This window comes from Canis lupus, chromosome 24 (genome assembly GCF_011100685.1).
Source record: "Canis lupus familiaris isolate Mischka breed German Shepherd chromosome 24, alternate assembly UU_Cfam_GSD_1.0, whole genome shotgun sequence".
Lineage (NCBI taxonomy): Eukaryota > Metazoa > Chordata > Mammalia > Carnivora > Canidae > Canis > Canis lupus.
This window is the reverse complement of record NC_049245.1, coordinates 12,160,789-12,183,739: the sequence shown is the minus strand read 5'-3', so window position 1 is coordinate 12,183,739 and position 22,951 is coordinate 12,160,789. Positions and strand designations below refer to the sequence as shown.

Here is a 22,951-nt window from a genome sequence, read left to right as displayed (position 1 = left end):
GATCCTGTGCTATTCAGAAGAAAGTTCAAAATTCTAAACTACTCTTTTGCTTTTAAACCAAAGCTGTAAAAAAAAAAAAAAAAAAAAACCCAAAAAACGAAGCTGTACAAATCTGTGATTCTTTTAGAAATTAAAAATGGCATTTAGTTTACCAGTGTTGCCTGAAAGTGGGTATATAAGTAAGATTTTTGAGTTCTCTGCCTTATGCTTCATTGGGGGTTGTGGCCAAGCTGTGACAGGAACCATCGAAGTTGTGCAGATGTACACCAGTCACACATGCTCTGCACTCATCGCTGTAGCATCAGCTCGGGGGATGATCACCGGCATGTCCTGACAGAAGACAGTGTTTTAAGCACTCAGCTGAACTCATAAGTCAAACTACTGTATAATGTAAAAGAATTCTGCTAGTTTATGAGTATAAAATTGAAATGAGAACAAGTCTAAAGAAGCAATAAACTATGCTAGCCTGAGTTATTTTTAGCTTGGTTGTCATAATTGAACCTCTGTGGGCCTTCACCCTCATTTCAGTCAAGGGGGGAGGGTATCAAATGATCTCAAAAATCCTTTCTCACACTGAATTTCTGTCGGAGGGAGTGGATGAAAATGTAGCTCAATAAAAATGGGAAAATAATTTTGTACCAAAGAGAGCCTCACTTGTAGATTTAAACGTGATAAAAATGAGGGGGTAGAGTTACTTTTTATTTTAGGAAAAATAAAAAGAATATAGAAAGAAACATTTCAGACCTTCTGCCTTTAGAAGAAATAAACTACTTAACAGTTTGACTATGCATTAACTTTGCACTCTTACCTATAGATTAAAGTTTTCAAGGGAACTAATGCATAAATATAAATCAGATCATTCGAGAAAAGAACTTTTTTTGTATCAAAAAATTAAGTGGTGGATTTTTTCTAGGTTTTTCATGATGTGTCATAAGCTTTTTAAGAATCCATTCTTCTCATCTTACTGTATTTCCTAAACAATGCTGATGGTAAATTAACCAGAGATTCCTGTAGTACTAGGAAAATTTCCTTGAGGGAGAAGAGGTTGTTTCTATATTTCACATTTCCCACAGTGTTCTGAACTTAGTTTTTCACTTAATAACTGCTTACCAAAATTGTCCATGTTCACTGTACAAAAACTCTAGAATCCAAATATAAACAAAGAAAGCAAAAATTATCCACAACTCCCAGCCTAAAGACAGCCTTTCTTAATGACCTAGTCTGTACCCCTCCATGCTTGATACTTGATAGCTGAGGTCACTGTGTGCTTATTTTAGCCAGGACCCATTCATTTGTGAATTGTGTGTTTGTGTCCATTTTTCTATTGGTATTTTTGTATTTCACCAACTCCTGGCTATTTAAAAACTTCTTACATAGTAAAGAAAGTTAACTTTTAGTGAATTTATCATTAACTTTTCAATTATATGACATTGCGTATGTCTTCAATTTTATGGTTTCCGTAATGATTTCTGCCTTTGATAATCTTGGTGTTAATGATTTTCAAAGTTGGACAAATAGTCACTGATATTTTTCTTGTGTTTTTTGGAATTTTTTTTAGTTTGTAATATGAGGTAGTTTTTATTCTGTATCTTGATCAGTGTTGTCATAATTGTGGTTTTTAGGTTTAAAGGATAAACGTGCTCAGTCTGCCTCAACTAAGGAGGCTTCACTTTTGAGTGCACACAAACAGAAGGCTTCTCCAGGGAACAGACTCTCCTTTTGACTCTGTAGCAGCAGGACTAATCTAATGCCCACTATCTTGCCTTCTGCCTCCCCTCCTCTCCTGAAGCCAGTGCTCAGGGTCAGAACATGGTCACCAGATATTTGAGGAACAGATTAGGGCTATACCTTAAGTAGGTCCTATAGATGGGCTATTTTCCCATGGAGTTGAATTGGAAACTAGAGCCATCACACACCTGCCCTTATATGGATTGTCAGGTGCAATGTCATAATGAACATGCTGGTGGTAGGGATGAGATCTTCTTGGCTGGCTTGGTCTGCCTAGAACATATTTCTAGACTGTGACAAAAAAGATAAAAATTTTCTCAGGTGAAATCATTTTTTTAAAGATTAACTGTCCTTGGGGCCCTTGGGTAGCTCAATCAGTTGAGCGTCCAACTCTTGGTTTCTGCTTAGGTTGTGATCTTGGGGTCCCCATGTTGGGCTCTGCTCAGTGAGGAGTCCGCTTGAGATTCTTTCCCCCTCCCTCTCCACTACTCCCCTTGCTGGCACTTGTGTGCTCTTGCTCGCTCGCTCTCTCTTGCTCTCTCTCAAATAAATAAATAAAATTTTTAAAAAAGTTTATCCTTTGCTTATATGTTGCAGTAACCTGAGGTTTTATTTTCCTTTCCTAATAATAAAATCCTCCCCAATGATGAGCCAGCAGTATATGTGAACGAGATGGGTCATGCTCCTGTTTCCAGCATCCCTAAGGAACTGCCCTTTGCTGACTTGGAATAGGTTAGGCTGGATAAACTAGAATAGGACATATTTAAGTTAGACTAGTTAGATAGAATAAGTTAGAATAGGATGTCTCTGGGACCTCTCATCTTTTGTGCTTATTGTCCATAGTGCAGACCAATAATCTTCCTTTGCTGACCAGTTAGATGATAGACTGAATCAGGAAAAATAGGGCAGGACATAGAACAAGTAGAAAAGAGATCAAACTTGAAAATAAAAGACCTGGCTTTGACCACTGACACTTTGACCACTGCCTCTTTCACTCCCTGGATGACCTTGGACAAGTCATTTGGCTTGTTAAGCAGAGGTAAAAACAATGCCTATTATACAAGCCTTCCCAAGTTTTAGTAAAGATCAAATGAGATAGTGAATATAAAAATGTCTTCTAGACTTGAAAGCACTTATTCAGTATTAATTATTATCATTTCCATTCCTCCCTGAAGAGGAGTTAATTTAAATGTCATTAACACCAGATTAGCAGATTGCTATGTATCTTACCCTGCTTGCTAGAAATGGAATATCCATCTGCACATATTATTTTCCCAAGAAGCTCATTTTTTGTTTGTCCCCACTTGCCAACCCAGCTTCATTTTGTAGCTATAAAAAGAAAGGTATCAAAAAGTTAAGTGATAAATCCTCATTTAGTCAGCAAGTCAGTGGTAAAGAAGGGATGCAATGAGAGTATTAACTCGTGACCTCAGTGGGACCTCTGTTAACCAACATCTAGAGGAGGAAGGGAGGGGTAGAGACCACGAGCTAAAATACCTCTCATTTCTAATAGCTGCCAGTAGACTCACAGTGAGATACGGCTTTGGAGGAAGGGCCTGGTTTCTTCTCTGAGGGACAGGAATTGGGAGTCCACAGACTTCTTAGACCCAAATTCGTAAAAGCTCATGTGTTCATCTGAACACCCACAGTGAAGCATAGATAGAGTTTGACGTGTAAGTGGATTATGTTTAGAAAGTTCATTTAGGAAGCAGATGATTTAGAATTCAGTACTCATTTTCCCAAGGAAACTGTGTCATAAATGGGGTGAGATTCCCAGACTAGTTCACAGAAGCTGTTACTGTCATGAGATGGGAGTCTTGGAAAGGGGGTCTTGCTGTCTGTGTTCAAGAAAAATGGGAAGAGCTATTCATTCTGCATCCCTGGGCAGAGGGCCAGCTCTGAGTAGAATTTTGAAATAAGACAGTCATCTGTAATATCTTCTCTTTGGCTCTCCTGCCTCTTTCCCACTGGTGTCCAGGACTACCATAGGCCCTCTTCTGGCCAGCCCTACCACCTGCATGGTTGGATATACATTTACCCACCTGCCTCCTCTCCCACCTGGTCCAGGCACACACACACACCATGGGAGATGTTAGGGGGAAAAAAATCATCAACTTGAATGAAGGACTAGCAACCTTTCTGCAGGTGTTGGCATTTTTCAACCACAGGTGTCTGTGGGAGGAGGTATTTTTTAATAAGGAGACCCCTAAAGGTGGGGTATCTCTCTGCCTGAGGTAGTTCCCATTAAGTTCCTATTTTTCACAGATCTTTCCATCCTGCTTTTAAACTGGGCACTATAAGCCTATGATTCATGAATTCCCTGAAATTGAAAAAAAAAAAAAGTTTTGGGGTTTTTTTTCTTTGTTTTCTAGTCAAAGTTAAATGGCTTTCATTCAGTCCTCAGAGTGGTCAACAAACCTCCCCACCATCATTAAGAAGCACAGGTCCCAAACCTACAAATTCTTTAAAGCATCCAAGTTTCATCATGCTTATATGAGGCCAGAGACTTCGACAGTGGGGCTTAAGGGTGCTCAGGGTTTATTTTTAGATTCTCAAGGGTAAAGTAAATGTAAACTGGAAAATCCCTGTGAAATGTGTACTTCCTGCAAAATAACTTCCTTGATTTTTTTTTTTCACTGATTTCATTTTCAGGTTAACATTCTTTGCAGCTATTTATTGGTACTTCCCTAGATCTACATAAGACAGTTTAATAGTCATCAATTCAGAATAAAAGAAAATTTTAAAATTTAGTATTTGCTACTGATCAACGCAGCAGCATCAGCAAGGCTGCACTCCACTTTTCCTTAAAGATCTGTCCTTTCACAGCAAGGCAGAAAAAAGGAGGGCTTGGAAGAGGGACTTGGCCCAGAGAAACAGAGTGAAGCAAAAGACTTGTCCCTCACTGTGGGAATTGGACAATGACTTAGCCTCATAGGGCATCAGTTTCCTCATCTATGAAATGGGGAAGGTCACATCAGCCTCTTGGGTGTCCCATGAGGACTCACTTGGTGCTAGTCTCTATATTGACTGCTTTGTCTGTGGTATTTCAGTACAGATGTCTTCCATCCTTATCATCTTTAGAGAAAATGACTTCATTTTACAGTGGAAATCATGAGATACTCCTGTCCCTTTCATTTGACCTCTTTTTTCTTCAGTGCCTTTAGTCTATATATGTAATTATGTGTAGTTTATATTCATTCTTTTAATTGTTCATTACTACTATATCCTACCTGTTGTATCCTTTTTCCTTCCATAACTTATTAATTACTAAATTAAGAAAATTTTAGAAGTGAAAATTGGGAAAGAGAGACCTCTTCCTCATTTTAAGACATGTGGCTTCTGTATGGTTACAGTGCATCGCGATCTAAGATTGTGGTCGTTATCAGAATTCATGCTGTGCTGTGGATGCTTTTCTGTAAGTGACTCAACCTTCACTAGCATGTCACATTTCAGAATGCTGATGCTCCATAAAATCATTGGACATTACACTAAAGTTCAAGAATAACTTTTCTTTTCACCTTATCACAGAGCTATAAAGAATTGAAAGTGGTCTAGGCTTATACTTTAATACTATTATTTGCTGCCCAAATAAGTTGATAATAAATTACTTTTACTCTGCTTTTATTGTTTGCAAAAGGCGTTTATTGTTTGCAGGGAGCTGTCACATACAATAACTTATTCAATGCAACAAACCTGAGAAAAGATTGTATCAGTCTTGAACCTTTTAGTTTTCAAGGGACAGGAAGGCCAACTCAAAATGGCTTAGCAAAAAAGGAAAGTTTTTGGCTCATGTGCCTGTAAAGGTCAGACTTCAGGTATGGCTTATTGATCAGAAGCACAAAGAATATCATCAGGACTATTTCTCACATCTTCTGGCTCTGCCTTCCACAGTGTTGGCTTCATTCTTAGCCTGTACGTGGTGGTTGGCTCTGCTAGCTCTGCCAGGTCCATGGAAACAGAGAGTGGGCCTCTTCCCAGGCCAGCTGAAGCTTATGCATCTTTGTGAGCCTCATGAATTCAGTATTGTGATTGGTTTGGATAGGGTCACGGGCCTATTTCTGGAGTCTGGTGTGGAGACAAGACCTCTGGAAATACATGGACACTGGATAGGGACTGGAGACAAAATCTGAGTATTATTTCCAGGAAATGAATGAGTATCTGCCATAGAGATGTTTTTATCATTCCTCTTTTCTAGACAAGGAAACTGCTATTCAGAGAAGGTAAGTAGCTTGTCTAGTTTTTACTGCAAGGAAGAGACCAAGTGGGGGCTAGACCCAAGGACTTCTGACTCAGCATCCTATACTCTTTCTACAACTCCCATCTCTGACTGTGGTGGCAGATGACCCACTGGGCACAGTGGAGAGAACACTACATACACAGAGGGCCAATCCTTCTCTACTCAGTTCTGCCCCCAGCTAAATGTATGGCCTTAGGCACTTAGTCTCTTGGTTCTCGTTCTTCTTGTCTGTCAAAGAGGGACAAAACTTGCCTGCCAAATAACTCAGTAAGGCTCTGGTGAGATGGCGGATAAAATAATTATATAAGTTCTCTACAAATGCAAGGCAGCCTTGCCTCCTTAAAGACCCTTTATGGGGCAGCCCGCGTGGCTCAGCGGTTTAGTGCCACCTTCAGCCCAGGGCATGATCCTGGAGACCTGGGATCGAGTCCCATGTCGGGCTCCCTGCATGGAGCCTGCTTCTCCCTCTACCTGTGTCTCTGCCTCTCTCTCTCTCTGTCTCTCATAAATAAATAATAAAATCTTGAAAAAAAAAAAAAAAGACCCTTTATGGTTTACATGGGCACCAGGTTTTCTTTACCATTAATGTCAAGAAAATGTGTTAGCACTTTCCAGTTTCTAAAGTGTGCTTCATACACCTCTCTGCATTTAAATTTCCCAAGCCATCCCGAAGGGAAGATGAGAAGCCCCCTAATCAGAGAATTGAGAGACGGGCTCTGGGACAAGCAACCGATGAACACCAGACCATGGCTTCTGTCTCCTGCTTTGCTGTGCTCTGCCTCTAATCCCAGAAGTGTTAACCTGATTTGATCAACTCTGGAGATGTGTGATCACAAAGAATTCAGACAGAGGAACATGTTGAATGTGACCTAAGACTAGTATACTATGAGTTATCCACTTTTAAAATATTCTGGTTGGGTTATTAATTATTTTCATGTAGGAGTGAATAAAACAATCAGAGGAAACTCATGTACATAAGCATAAGAAAACAGATCTAAAAGAAGATAAAGACTGAACACCACATTAGTACATTCAGTACTACTGTGAGAAAATCCTTAATGGCATTGAAAAGCTTTTTTTCCTGCCTTCTCCCTTTATTGCCTTCATATCAGGCAGGATGTTCTGCAGTCCTGGAAGCAAGAGTGTGGAGGGATAACTCCTGTTATCCCTTCTAAGTGTGGCTGTGAGGATGGCAGGGAGCACAGGGAGGTGGGGAGGGGGGACTGCATTGTGATGGTGATGCACCCACAGGGCTCTAGCAGTGACCTGGGTAGTCTGGTGCTGTGGCCCCAAGGACCTTCCCCAGCGTTCCAACTAGGGCTAATACTGATGTCCCAGGGCCTATGCCTGGGGCTGAAAGCTGGAGCAGGATTTTCCTGACAGAACCCTCGTTTGTCAGATGAGTAGTGGTATTGCTATCCATGCTGTCTCTCCATGTTGGGTGAGGTCGCTGGAGGGTGGGAGGAACAATGTTACCTGCCTCACCATGCTCTTCTGAGGGTGACATTGGTGAATAGTTGCAAAACTTCTGAAATAGTGCCTGATGCCACTTGAAACTTGGCACACAGTAGCCAATCACATCCTCTAAATATGCTCAGAATCATCAGTGATGCCCCCTCCATTAACCACCCCAGCCGAGCCACTACCTCATTTCCATGCTCCCCCTTATTGTAGAACCCTTCAAAAGTAACTAGCCCTGCAAGGCCCAGTACTGTAGCCACTGGCCATGTTTAGCCAATGGAGCATTTGAAATGTGGTGAATCAGAAATGATGTCCTGTAAATGTCAAATAACATACCAGATTCCAAAGACTTAGCTTAAAAATATAAAATTTCTCAATATTTTATATTACATGTTATAATGGTAATGTTTAATGTTGGGCTAAATAATATATATTATTGAAATCTAATTTTACCAGTTTTCTTTTAGTTTTTTAGTAGTCTGTAGAAAAATTTAAAGTTACATGAACAGCAAATGTTATATTCCTGCTAGAGACCCCTAGTCTCTACTATGTCTTCACCTCACTCTTGAAACCATCCATCCCAAACAGGCTTGGGTCCCAGACCTTCACCAAAAACAGCCTCTGTCATGTCACCTTCCACTGGTCAGTTTTCACTCCTAATTGCTTGGCAGCCATTTGATGAGGTTGTCACTTTCAGTGAGACACTTTATTCTCCTGCCTCCAGGGACATCATGTTATCTTGATGTTTCTCTTTCTTCACTGATGGCTCCCTCATGGTCTCCTTTCCTGAATCCTACTCATCTTTTTAACTTCTTTTTTACTCATCCAAACTCGCCCCGTAGTGGAGTCATCCTGACTGATGACTTTATATACCATCTTCACAGACTTCCTAACTTTGTGTCTGTAGCCCAGACCCTTCTCTTCCTGGAACCTGTGTCTTAACTTCCTGTTCAACATCTCCATATGGATACCCAAGAGAACTCTAAGTTTACAAATCCAAGGTTGATTTCTTGGTTCCATTTCCCCAAGCCTACCCCTCCCCCAGTACTTCCTGTGTTGGTAAAAGCTAACTTCCTTCACCCACTTATTTAAACCACAAATCTTGGAGTCATCCTTGACTTTTCTTCTGACCAACTATATCTAATCGATTAACAAATTCCATTGGGCCTCCCTTCAAACTGTATTTCTAGTCTAACCGTTTCTTACCATCATCAGCTCCTGAAGATCCCTCATCGCTGAGTGAACTCTTACAGTAGTCTCAGTACTGCTGTCCTCGCATCCACCTGTCCCTCTGCTGAACCTAGAGTGATCCTTTTAAAATACCAAGTCACATTTCTCCTTAGAACCTTCCAAAGGCATACCATCATCCTTAGAATAAAATGTGTCTTCCTTACAAAAGCCATATGTGATTTGCCCCCTTCACCATCACCAATACATACGCACCCCTGATACCTGCCCTCCAGCGGCTTCCCCTGGTCTGCTGCCGTTTCTCCCCTCCTCCCAAGGCACACTGCCTTCAGAGCCTTGATGTTCACACCTCTCCCTGCCCGAGATACACTATGTTCACATGGCTCCCCTTCCACTCAGATCTCTGGGTAAAGCTTATCTTCTTACCTACTACAGCCTTCCCCCACCAATATATCTAAAACAGAGACTTTGGAGTTTTATTTCTGCTCATAACATCACAACCTTCTGACACATCATTTGTTTATTTGTTTCTTGTCTTCCCCATGGGATGGAGACTCCATGAGAGCATGGATGTTTTCTGTGAGTCCACATCCTTTTCCACAAGGGCCTCAAAACAATGTTCAATACAGAGTTCAGTGTTGTCTGATTGGATGCTTCTGCCAGACTCCACTCAGTTATCAAGTCCACCCATGCCACTTTAGAGTGGACAGAAGTTTGTTAACTCTGCTGGGTATCAGAATCACTGGGGGGGTAGGGCACCTGGGTGGCTCAGTGGTTGAGTGTCTGCCTTCAGCTCAGGTCCTGACCCCGGGGTCCTGGGATCAAGTCCTGCATCAGGTTCTGCAAGAGGAGCCTGCTTCTCCCTTTGCCTGTCTCTGCCTCTCTCTCTCTCTCTGTCTCTCATGAATAAATACATAAAATCTTAAAAAAAAAAAAAAAATCCCTGGGGAGATTGCTTAAAATGCATATGCTTTCACTCTACCCCCTGGAGATCTAAATGCAGTAGAATCTGGGGTACAATCCTGAGCATTAGTGAACAAACAAACTCCCGAGATAATTTTGATGCCTGAGGTAACTGCACCACACTTTGCCAACACCGCTTCAGCATACCAGTTGACATTTGTTTATCTGTTGCTCTGCTCTGTCGACTATTTTTCACATATATCACTTGGGAACCTAAATATAGATCTCATGGACCCACCCTAGATCTGGTGAATCAGAACTGCCAGGGATGGGTCTTGGGAATCTATGTATCTGAAAAGCTCCCTTGGTGCCAGTCTTCCCAGTAGCCTTTGGGAGCCTCAGCTCTGTTTTACAGACTCCTTGAGAAGGTTATAAACTCAAGAGCATGTGTTCCTTATGTCTTTTTAGGCCAACTTCTCTTCCCATCCCTCATTAATCCCAACATTGTTCTATTCAAAAGTGGTGTTCAGTAAGTCACATGGAGTGAACACCTTGATTTATCCACAATTTTGATTTGCCTTTGTAACCTGAACACCAACCAGCATTTCTAACTACATTTCAGTCTAGCCCATTCTCTGATTAAGAGGCATGAAGTGCATCTTGGCTGCCTTGATAATTCTGGTGGGGATTTTCTTGGTAGTATTTCCTGTCCACAAATGTAAAATGTGTTTCTCAGGTCAGACCAGACAGCATTGAGGTGCCATCACCCATCTTCATACTTAAACACTCACCTATTCAACCTTCCTTTCAGACCTGTACTAGGGTGTGCATGCTTTGGCTTCCTTAGCCTCAGGATGCATCCACTAGACTCTAGAAGATCCCTGGGGATGGTGACAAGACCTGACCCCTTGCTCTGGGAGCTTGCCTGGGCTGCTCAGTCTGCCAAAGAATGTGTCCCCCTGGATTTGATTCCCTTTGGGGCCTGTGGCCCTGCCCTACTTCTTTTTGGCTTTGTCCTGGAATTATATTTAGACACTCTTTACAGCTGGAAAGTTTAAAACTAAAATCAAAGCATTACTACCAAAAGTTAAAAAGTAAATGGGGGCAACCCAGGTGGCTCAGTGGTTTAGTGCTGCCTTCGGCCCAGGATGTGATCCTGGAGACCCGGGATCGAGTCCCACATTGGGCTCCCTGCATGGAGCCTGCTTCTCCCTCTGCCTGTGTCTCTGCCTCTCTCTCTGTGTCTCTCATGAATAAATAAATAAAATCTTAAAAAAAAAAAAAAAAAAGTAAATAGGTTTTTAGCCAAAGCCATATTAACTGAAGAGACCATCCAAGATGACAATTATTAGACTATTTCTTCTTAAATACTACTGGAAAATTTGCTGTTTTTTTAAAGTGAGTGCATTTACTAATCCTTATGTTGTATCTTGTCTCATGTAAAAAAAAAAAAAATGTTTTTTTGTCCTAGGTATTTAAAGTAGATATTGGAACTTTCCCTTTCAAAATTAAAATAAAAATTCAATATTATATATATATATACATATATATGTGTGTGTGTGTATATATATATATAAAGTAAATGAGTGACAAGTGGACAGAACAGGTGATGTTACTTACAGAATTTTATTCCTTAGCTAGACTCAGAGCTAGCCTTTAGGTTAAGAAGAATCACTGAGGGCAGCCTGGGTGGCTCAGTGGTTTAGTGCTGCCTTCAGCCCAGGGCATGATCCTGGAGACCCGGGATCGAGTCCCACATCGGGCTCCCTATATGGAGCCTGCTTCTCCCTCTGCCTGTGTCTCTGCCTCTCTCTCTCTCTCTCTCTCTCTCTCTCTCTCTCGAATAAATAAATAAATAAATAAATCTTAAAAAAAAAAAAAAAAGAAGAATCACTGATGAAAGCCCAAAGAGAGTCCCTTGGTTAACCTATTTCTTTCTCTTTTTTTAGTGATATTTTGAGGGTTTTTTTTATAAAAGATTTATTTTATTTTAGAGAGTGAGCAGGGAGAGGGGTAAAGGGAGAAGGAGAGAGAGAGAATCCCATATAGACTTGCCACTGAGCACAGGGCCTGATGTGGGCTCCATCCCAGGACCCTGAGATCATGACCTGAGCTGATATCAAGAGTCAGATGACTAACCGACTGAGCCACCCAGGCACCCCTTGGTTAACCTATTTCTTAAATACCTGAGTCCCCATGGACTGTGCACTCTGGACTCTGGATGGCCAACTGGTGACCTTTTTTTAGTATATTGAGTTTGTGTGTATTCTTTGCAGAAGATGTCTGGGTTGTTATTCAAGGCAGAATCTAAAAAGGAGTCATGTCATTTAAGTAAACCCAAGAAGTGCTTCTGAGCACACATTGTCTGTACCTTAGAGTTTTGACTCTGGATAAGCCACAGATTACATTTTGGTGCCAGATGTGAGAAGCCATTAGTAATCAGGACAACTCCCTTGGGAAATCCTGTTCCCAGATCTATTCCAGAGGATCTCTGCTTCCTCTGGAATATTTGTTTGGTAGGCTCCGGGGGCTGCGATTTAGTGACGAAGGGGAATGAATTGACCCTAGGAAAATAGGAATGAGAGATTTCTAATGAGATCTGACAGTTCAAGGACTGAAGAAGGAATCTAAGCTTTTTTTATTTTCCTGCCCACCCAGTCTTCATACAAATGTAAATATGCCTCCTTCAACAAATTGCCAAATGTGGTTTTAATTTGTAAGCAGGAGACCCTGCCTTGCTGGTTTCTTTTTCTCTCTTTTTTAAAATCGAAGTCACAGGTTTTGCACTTTTTGAACTGGACATTTCCTTCTGTCATTCCATCACGTTTTCTGTTGTCCTTCTCCTTCCAAGGACATTTTCTCTCATTGTTTGTGATCAGAGGAATTTGGGACAAGAGTCAATTGTCATGTTTCTTAAAGAAGTTTTTGAAGTTCCCATAGGAAATACATCATGCTCTTTAAACTGAGTTTAAAAAATAAATAAATAAAGGCAGAGATTGGATCAAGTATGAGATTTGAAGAGTGTCACTATCGCGGCATCATACTTTATGTGGTCTACGCAGTATCCATTGTTGTTATTTATGACCCTGTCTGCCTTCCATTGTGGACTTCTTCAAGCCTTGGGGAATTTACATCATTCCTAATAGCAAAAGGCTTTCTGGTTCCCACAGAGTTGTTCAAAGCCTGACTCATGCTCCTTATGTTAATTGTTCAGCTCTGAAAATACAGCACTTACAGGGTGTGGTCGTAAGGGGAAAATCTACTGTACTTATAGGGCATGTTTAGAAGTGTTTCACACATAAATCTCAGTCTCTCTCTCTCTCTCTCTCTCTCTCTCTCTCTCTCTCTCTGTCTCAAAGCTCTTCCCCTCTTTTCCCCCTCCCCCTTCATCTCTCTCTCATTTAACTTTAAAACTGTAGCTTATTTAGTCAACTGGGAAGTCTTAAGGGGAGAAAGGGAGAAGCATCAAAATGCAGTATAATCCAATAAAACCTACAATATCCTGTTCACTAACTCTTAGAACTGACTTAGGTTATAACTGGATATGACTATGAGTGACATTGATCCAGGTCTGAAACCATAGGCAGGATTAGTGGGAGCTAAAGGCTCATACTTATGGTTCAGGGCAGTGATTGCACAGCACCCGCCTGTGGGGCAGCCATGCATCATATTGGTGGCTGCCACTGTTAAATTCCAGTATAAGTCTAGGGGCTCTTAGGTGGCTCAGTTGCTTAGGCATCTGCCTTTAGCTCAGGTCATGATCCTGGGGTACTAGGATCAAGACCATCTCAGGCTCTCTGCTCAGCAGGGACCCTGCTCCCTCTCCTTCTGCCTGCTGCTTCCCCTGCTTGTACTCACTCTCTCTCTCTCTCTCTCTCTCGTCAAATAAATAAAATCTTTTTAAAAATAATAAATAAATGAATTCCAATGGAAGTCTAAAGCAAGAAACCTACTGATAATTTCCCAGAATTGTTCCTCATGGCCTCAACATTTTACTATGGAATTTGGTGGAGAAGGGTTCTTACTGTCCCAAGAAATGAGAAAAGTTAACACCTTGTCTCAATTATCTACTTGCTTATTTAAAAAAAATGATTCTAAAACTATGAAACAGGTCAATGTTGGCAAAGGTTGGGAGTTTTTGACATTTTAGAAGTACTTCTGTATGAAGCTTCCATGGGAACATGTAAGGATAGATACACAGATAATCTACGAATTATGTAGAACTGTGTTAGTGCTGTTAGTTTAAGAACATAACTCCCAGTTTTCTGGTAGCTAAGAATCACAGACTTCAGTTTTCAAAGTACCAGTATTAAAAGACGTAACTCTTTATGCAGCCTTGACTATTATAAAGGCCACATTTTGTATTTTTGTAGGTAGAGAAAATGTGTGGAATTCTTAGGATAATCAGGGTACAAACCACTGTGCTACTAGGTCTCTCTGGAAGATCAGAGCTCACAAACATGTTGCTGCCTGGCACCATGATTCTGGGCTTCATCACACTTTGGGCTGCAGAGATAAAGATATTGGCCAAGAGTTCCCAGATGGTTTGGAACCAACATCCTTTCTCTTACAATCTTGTATTTTGTGGTGCATATCACTGTATGAACTGTGTTGGGTAGGAGTCCAAAAAAAAGTAACAATTTACCAAAAAGTGCTAGATTTAAAAAATTAAAATAGCCTAACCCTGCGTAGTTTCACCTAGTCTTCACAAAAATCCATTCACTGGGGGCATTCAGAGTATAACTGTTTTTCCTCATGTTCAGCTAATAGATTTCTGGTTGAACCTTTGTTATCTTTTGGAGTAGACGGAAGGAGCTCTCCACGGAGCGTCTGATTATTTTGCTGAGTGTGCGGAGAGTCCACTTCCTCCCAGTGCAAAGCGCAAGAGAAGTGCTCTGAAAAAAATGTAGGTCTGACAAGTTTTCTTTTCCTTCTTTTTGACTGTGTGTATGTGTATAGATATGTGGCATGGTGTAGAATTCAACAGGAGTTCCTGGAAATTAATCACAAAGCCCCCTGGCATCAACCTTACCCTTAAGTCCCATTCTTGCTCTTCTACTTTCCTGTCTCTTGCATTCTGGACAGTGGGGAATGAGTCCTTGCTTCACAGGTGTGTTGCAAGAAGTAATTAATGACAAGTGCTTTGAAGATGAAAAGCACCTGTTTGGTGGTGTGTTTCATACAACTTTCCAAGTGCCTACAGACCCATCTTAAAAAAATACATTCCTTTGCTAAATGCAAGTTCCGATTCTAGTATAATTATGATGATCCTCATGCCCTGATTAGAAACAATAAGAACATACGTGTGTGTGTGCGTGTGCATGTGCTTGTGTGTGTGTGTTTCCAGACTAAAGCTTAGCCAAAATAAACATTTCAGCTTCAGTGTTTTGAGTTTAGTGGTTTAAGAAATTTCTTGCTATTCACAAGCCTGCAAATCTGTGTTGAAGTCAGTGTCTGGTCTCTTTAATTCTCCCCAGGCAGCTCCTGCCCTGCCCCTCAAAGTGAATTTTACAATCAGAGTGAAGTTTGCATTGACTTTGTGCTGTAGAAAAGGTGTGTGTATGTGTGTACAAGCACATCCTTATGTGTGCATGTGCATACACATGCAGCCTGTGTTTTGGATGTGTCTGGTCATTTACTTCTGGGGGAAGGAAATCAATCTATCAACTTTAGGCAATATTAACCCTTAACATCTGAAATGAATACCTGTCTGCCTTAGTTAAAATAGATCCATCGTAACTCCAATATAACTACATTGATAACCCAGTGATCAGTAAACAAAGCCTGTCTTCATGTATCCTAATAACAAAACTCTTGTGTTGGAAAATGTGACAGCTATGGCTTGATCCAGTCTGAATTTAACATAACACTTGGGGATTTCTCTAGATTTGCCAGGGAGGTAAGGGAGAAAGAAAGGTAGCACATACTTCCTTTTCTGGGTATAGGAAATGTGACAAGGATTGTAGGAATTGGAGGACAGCATGCCATTACACTTTACAAAACAAAACAATCTTTCTTTCTTTTAGTGTGAAAAGAACTGAAACAAAAAGCAGCAGCGTTGTGAGCAGACCATGGAACAGCAGGGACATTGTGGGAACATCAGTGACCCAGTGATTGTGGAGCTAGTGAAGAGGAGGGGTGACAGGCTTCAGCCAGTCCCCCATCAGAGTCCACGGGACAAGCAAAAGATTACATAAAGGCAGCTGAGAGCCACTGGGGGCTTCCTGCTCAAAAGCTGGAAAATGTTCATCAGAAGCAGCCAGAAGACACTAGCAGCCAGCAAAAACCTCATCTTGGGGAGTGGTTAGAGACAGGGCTTCTAAGCAGGAGCCCTGTCTATAGCTGTGAGTCAGCATCACCAGGTCCAAAACAAAGTCCGTAAGGGGCCAGAACACAACAGAAATGCAGGAACTGTGGCTCTGCAGAAGACGTCGACCACCACAAGAGAGTTTCTCTTGGAAGTGATCGATTAGTCCCAAGAGAAATAATAGTGGAAAAAAGCAAAGCTGTCAGAGTTTTGCCAGCCTCAGAGCTGTCAGATCCGGGGTTACTTTTGAAACAAGGTTTGGCAAAAACGACATCTAATGAAGAGTTGCATGTTTTGGAAAATCTCTCCTCCCTACATCTCACAAAAAATAAACCAGAGCAGGCACAGCAAACCGCTCAGCCACAAACACTGAAAGATTATCTGCAATCCGGGGCAGCCCAACCAAGAAAAGAAAGAAGTATGAAAGAGGCCACTAACCTACTAAAGGGGATTGCAAAGTTGTATTTGGGTGTATAATGGCTGAAGGTGTGGAAAGTGAGAGGGGTGTGCTGCTGCCATGATGTTAAAGGAATTAGAGTGATTATTTTGTATAGAAAATAGGTATCTGTGTGCAGGTTACTTTTTAACACATTCATCTCCAGGAGGCTATGTGCTTTTTCTAACAACATTGCTGATTTCTCATCATACTTTATAATTGTCTTCAGAGCCATTCACCTTGTCAAGGATGACCGCATCCCTGAAGGAACTTCACGAAGAAACCAATCATATGCCTTTGTGGCTCATCACTGTGCAACTGTAAGGTGGACCATATGAAGACAGTACCACAGTGCTGTATCTATAGGTACAATTTCTTCTCCTGTTCCTCGGCCTGAATTGAGCAGAAGTGAAGGAACAGGCTAGTGGTCCTCAACAACATCTGGTTCTGAGGCCAGCATCATTGTCTGAAAATGTGTTAAAAATGCAGACCTTGGGCCCCACCCCAGACCTACTAAATGAGAAGCAATTCTGAAACATGCTCCCATTTGAGAACCATTGTACTAATTAGAGACTCCCTAGTGTTTGTTTTCTCCAGCCCGGCTCCCATAGCCTCCAGCTTATCAGCTGGGGCCCACTTGTGGACAGGCACCCCCTCATGCTACCTTAAACTTGTAAAACACCTAGGTTCAGTGTATGAGCTGCTGAGTTCCCGGCTTCTCTGCAGCGTGGTGGCCATAGACTATTACCTACCCTAAGAAGTGCTAGACGTTTATGGGTAATTTGGCTCAGCATTAGAGGAAGACAGTGGAGGGAGAGGCATACTCTCACTTGTAACCCAGGCATGTCCCTGTCCCTGCCCTTGCCCCCATCTCTAAGATTTTGGTCAGGTTCAGGAAGGATTAGAACCCAAGCGGAACTCAGTGGCCAGAGTTTCCAGTTTCCCAGTTGGAAGGCATTACAGGCAGTTTAGATTTCAAAACAGGAGCCTTCCATTTGCAGTATCACCCGCTAATGTCTCCAGTGGGCTTGCTGAAATGTCACAAAGTGAATCATAGCAATGACTTATTTTGGATGGATACCTACTAAAGATTTTCTTAACCCAATTTCATTCTAAAATAGAGGAAAAACCATATTCAAAGGCCACCCATCAAATATATCTTTTTTTTTTTTTTTTGCTCAACATTGTGTGGTCCTTTGAAGTAGCACCTCCCTAGTAACAAGGAACATCAAGTATATTCCCAGTGTTGGAGTTAGCGAAAAATAACCCAGAAAAGGCCCAATGAAATAAAAGAATATGGAAACAGACACAGTGTAGGTGGTTCAGAATGCTTGAAACTAATTGTGGTTTCTCCTAGCTCTTTTTTACTTCCCCATGATTCCTTTCCCACTTATAGGGTAAGACTCATTAAGAGGCAACCATATTTCATGACACCATTTTGGGTCGTGAAATTCAATGTTGGTCAGTACGCCTGGCCATGAAAGTATATGCTAGTCCTTTGATGTTCCCCACACTGCCTGGAAACCTGTCCCCTTCTCATGGTACCAGCCTCACCACCCACACCAGGAACATACCCTGCCCACCAGTGTCTTCCTCTTCCTACAGTTTTTTTCCTGCTCTCTGCTGATCCCAGTCAAAGCATTCTATAGGAGAAGAGGGAGCCCAGCAGAGTCCTAACCACAGTGGAGCAGATTGTGTTCATTCAGTTAGAGTAGATTAGACTGCCCAAAATGGAAATGCTCCATTGTGGGCTCCTTCTCTTAGAGTGACAACTATTCTCAGGTGTGCTCTTCACTGAGGACAGGGGCAGAATGTGTCACTGAATCTTCTTAAACAGAATTCTTGGAACAGTTTAAAGAGAAGGTGTACAAATAATAACCTAGGTGATCGGCCAAGAAACAATAAGCTCCTGGGAACAGAGTCTAGAATAAAAAGGACAACCATTTCAGAACAATAGCTGCTGCCTACCCCAGAACTAGAAGATGTTTGAAATGGAGGCGCCAGAGAGAAGGTTTTAACTGAAAAGTTTTTATTTCATTTGTTAACAGGGGCTTGCACAGTGGGTAAAGCCAATACTTGCGATTTAATGATTTTCTTTCAAGAGCAGCGTTGGCTTTAGAGTTTGGTATATTTGTGGAAATAACAGTTACCTTGACGTAAGAGGGAAAATAGCACCTTTGGTTGTAGATTGATAGTCTTTCTCACAGCCCACAAGTCCATGGGATTGTGACAGGATTAGCAGAGGGAACAGCTCTCCGTTTCCACACTGTGGCATGTGTTTGAGGAATTTTGCCTTTAAGCATTTTCTTCCACATGTCTGAAACACCCCCGGATCTCTTATTACTTGAGTGGTTGTGTGATTCTTTGGATGTTTGAAAGTACAAAGGGGAAAATGGCTGCCAGGTTTTATTGTTGCTTATTAGCTGGGAAATGCACAGTTCTCTATGACTGGGAGTAGTATGTGTGTAGACGTTCTTAATAATCTTGTTAATTCCGCATCTGAAAATCTGAAAGCCTGTCAGTATTCTTAGGCAAAAAGAACAAGTTCTTCAACCACTTACTTAATAACCTAAACTCAATTTATATTCAAGTTCCTGTAATTCTGATGCTTGGGAGAAATGTGGATCCAATTCGGTTAATGTTACAACTTTGAACTCGCTTTCTCAATGTCATGGCTTCTAAGTCACATCCATGTGCTTTCAGATGACTTTTTAATAGATTGATGTTGGGTTTTGTGTTTTGTGTTTTTTCTTTAAGTGTTTGTAAACAAACGTCTGAGAACAGTCAGTGTGATTTTTCTTACATGTTTTTTTTTCTTTGCCCCTGGAGGTTAACTGTTGTCCAGCTATGCATATAAATTGTTAAATGCCAAGGAGCAGCATTTGGGGAGAGAGGAGTGAGGGCTACAGCTTTTTTGTTTACTTTTGTTAAAGAAGTAAGAAAGTGTATTTCATTTTATACAAAGCAAGAATCATGGAAAACTCTGTAGTTGGATTTATGGAGAACATAGTCTGTGTCTGAAGGAGATATCTCAAGATATGTCTTGGGGACAACAATGTGATCACCGTTAATTGTTTGCTTCTGGTGTCCTGTTCGGATTTGAGCATGAATTGTTATGCATGTCACAGCCTTTGATTTTTATTGAGAGCTTGGTAAGGGCAAAGCACATAAGGGAAGGAAACCTCTGTGCCCAAGAGAATGGCCTGGGATCACAGTGCTGCCATTCCCAGTTTCCTTGAATTCCTTCTTGGCAGCCCCACTGTCATATTTCCACAGAATTTTAGTGAGTGGCCTTCCTTTGGAGGTAACAAATGCCTTTCCTAAGAGCCAAAAGTCCTCTCTTCAGCATTCCATGACTTGAATATGGAAATCATTTTAATTTCTTCTTTTCTCTTATGAAGAAATTTCCAAGCTTGGTTTGTTAAGACAATAGAGTTCATTCCTTATTATGGAAACACTAATGAATTGAAACATGGTGGAGCAAGTAAAAAATCAAAATTAAGCTGATCTCTGTTAAGTAGTGTAAAATCTGCCTTAAGTAAACTAAGCATTGTAAAATGAAGTTAATGCACATAATTGCTCAGGACATAAGTCTAACTATATATATATCATTGGTATTACAATTTAATGATACGATTAAATTCTCAGAAATCTGCAGAACTTCTAATTTGGTTTCTGTATTTATTTAACAAGATAAGAAACGGATATATGTCAGTGTGTGCACTTAACAGAGAGGACTTGGGTAGATGAAATTATTACCTGTAATTGTGGAGAACAACTCAGTACTGGGCTTTAACCACATTATGTAAGTTTTATTTTGCAGCATAATATTGCCATTTATTGCTTTATAATTGCCGTTAGAATTACTTATCAAAAATCTTGATTTTTTAATTAAACAAAAATCAATAAAACCATACCTAAGACTCCAAAGCATATGATCAGATGACTGTAGGTGTGGATTTGACAGAACCAAGTTAAAAAGCCAGACATTGCAGTCATCACTTGAGTGTTCTTTTTTCCCACTGCCCTTATCCTGTCGTTTGTTTTGTTTGAGCTATTTAAATAGTTTAAATAGTTGAATGTGCCTGAGAGTACATGAGTGAAAGTAGTATGTAGAGGAAATGAACCCACTTATAAATAAAATTGTTTAAAAAATTAAATTAGTGTGTTATCACTTTTCTTCAAAACAAGTGAGTTAGCCCCAAGAAATATATATCCAAAATGCCCTTTTCTGAACATGCAATTTAAAATTACATTCTATTAGAGACTTTTTCCTCCTGGAAGCAACCCTGTGATTTCAAACACTGTTTTTAAAATAATCCAAGGAGCTCTGCTTTAGAACACCTAGGTCTGGAAAACCCTGTCTCGGGTATTGTGATTAAATTGTACCATACGATTCTGGGATGGTCTTTACAATGCAGATATGTTCCCACTTCTTCCAGTTGTGAGCTAAGATAGATCCCTCTTGTGAGAGGTTAAAGTATGCAACCTTGACTCCTTTCCAGAAAATCTTGACATTTCCCAAGTGGTTTCATTTCCAATTTCTAAGTGGATCTAGTCCTTGTTCATCACTGACTGAAGTCCTGGGCCAACTCTGTCTACATTGCCTTTTATGACAGGATCCCAGGCCTCTCTAATTGCTTGTGTATGTATCTCCCCTCGGATCTACACAAAATTTTTCAGAAGCGTTTCAATACAAGGTTGGGATAATACATTTGAGAAGCTGTGGATGAAATGGTGAGAACCACTGCAATCAATGAAGCAAAGCACTTTTCTTAGTGTTTTGCTCTTGCTGGTGCACTGACTGACCTTGCCCATGGGAAAGCTGGCCTGCCCTGGACATGGGGTCTGGGCTGGGGATCCAGAGACTGGAGATGGCCTGGTGCTCCAAGCTGCAAACCCCGGGTTCAGGTGTTTTGGGACAAGTCACTTAACCTTCCAGGCCTCAGTTTCTTCCTTTGTCAAATAAAATTTCTCTAGCATTTTAAGTGCCACATTGAAGGCCACGTGTTAAATTTCTGTATTCATTTATAAAACATGTTCTTTGCACTGGCCGAATTTTGGAATTACCCTGAATAGCTTCTAGTTAAATAGGAATCCTTGAAATTTGGTCTGGATATCAGCAGTTTTAAAAGTTCTTCAAATACTGATTCTAATGAGGAGCCATAGTTAAAAATTGTTTTAAAATGTAGGGTGTGGGGCACCTGGGTGGGTCAATTGGTTAAGTGGCTGCCTTCAGCTCAGATCATGATCTCAGGATCCTGGGATGGAGTCCTGCATTTCTGTCTTCCTCTGCCCCTCCCGCTACTCGTGTGTGTGTGTGTGTGTGTGCATGCACGCGTGCGCACACGCACATGTGCACGTGTGTGCGCTCTGTCTTTGCCACATAAGATCTTAAAAAATATAAAATATGGGGGGGTGTGTTTCAGTAGTGGGTGTTTAAAGATGCAGGGTGTCCTCACAGCTAAGTAACCTTTATAAAAGGGGCTTGCACATCAGGAATGTGCCCACTTTTAAATGAATGAGAAATGCTTTGGTGACAAGGTGTCAATAGGTGTACAATTTAATCACAGAAATGTGTTTTGTTTTCTCCTTCGGGCCCTCTATGTTAGTAATGCTGCTCTAGACCCAACACAGAACAGTTTCATCTTTGCCAACACTGAGAAATTGTTGCCCTCATACAGAAGATGAGTTTTTAAAGCACCTAAATAATTGTCTAGGGTTTGCCTTTGATCCATGATCATTAATATCTCTAATAAGCTCTCAAAAAGTGCGTGTGAATCTCAAGTTCGCATTTGGCAAGGCAGTGGAAGAATGAACGCTTTTAAAATAGTTTGGCTCAGAAAGCACATCTGAAATAACCCTGTGGGAAAGTCAGGAGAATTTCTCATCCTCCAAAGGATTACCTACGATGAGATGCTGACCTTGTATTTTAAGTTCAGCTACATTTCTTAAAACCTCATTCATTACCCAGCCTGATTTATTTTAGTGGGTGAAGCAGGCTGTGGGAGGGGACTCTGGTGATGTACAGTTCTCATGTTTGCCTTTTGTTTTCTCCACAGTTTCCAAAAGATCGTAACATACATATATATATATATATATATATATCCTTAAAACACATGCAGACCAGGCTCCTCATGAGATTTACTACAGCTTTTCTCTCAGAAATTAGAGCTGAAGATTCTGTCCTCTTCAGGCTTCTAAGGCGATCAAGCCCCAGAAGGCCGAGTGTGCACAGGGTGAGCAGAGCGCTGACCTCTGCCGGGGAGAGGTCAGTTCAGCACACAAGACTCAAAAGGGAGGAAGAAAAAGCAACTCCTCAGCAGGGAGTTTGACTTGCTTTAGGGCAGAAGAGATTTTATAAATAAGTTCCCAGTCTCCCACGCCCTCTCACCGCTCTTCTGTTACTAGTCCTGTCTCTGCCCTTAGATAGACACACACACACACACACATGCACGTGCACACACACATGCCCTCAGCTCTTACCACCACCCTCTGCCTCACCTCTCTCTCTCCACCTGCCCCAGGAACTGCAGATTGGGCTGGCAGACCCTTCTCCGGAGGAGGCAGGTGATGGATTGACTGGGAATGTTACTAAGCCCAGTGGCTCATAAGGCCTTTTCTCTTCCTCCTTAACATGCTCAGCTGGTGAGAAGCATGCAGAAAGCTCTTTCCCAAAGGCACTGTGGGT

At 41.3% G+C, this 22,951-nt stretch overlaps 1 protein-coding gene across 1 annotated transcript in view; it reads left to right on the top strand.

Annotated features, from left to right (window-relative positions):
- Positions 1-20,420, top strand: part of SLX4IP (SLX4 interacting protein) — a 184,658-nt gene extending 164,238 nt beyond the window's left edge. Inside the window, 5 exon segments of the mRNA XM_038571615.1 lie at positions 14,323-14,423; positions 15,544-15,614; positions 15,617-15,658; positions 15,661-16,179; positions 16,182-20,420. Coding sequence (XP_038427543.1) covers positions 14,323-14,423; positions 15,544-15,614; positions 15,617-15,658; positions 15,661-16,179; positions 16,182-16,261 — 813 coding nt within the window. The 3' untranslated portion in view covers positions 16,262-20,420.
- The last annotated feature ends 2,531 nt before the right edge of the window (positions 20,421-22,951 follow it).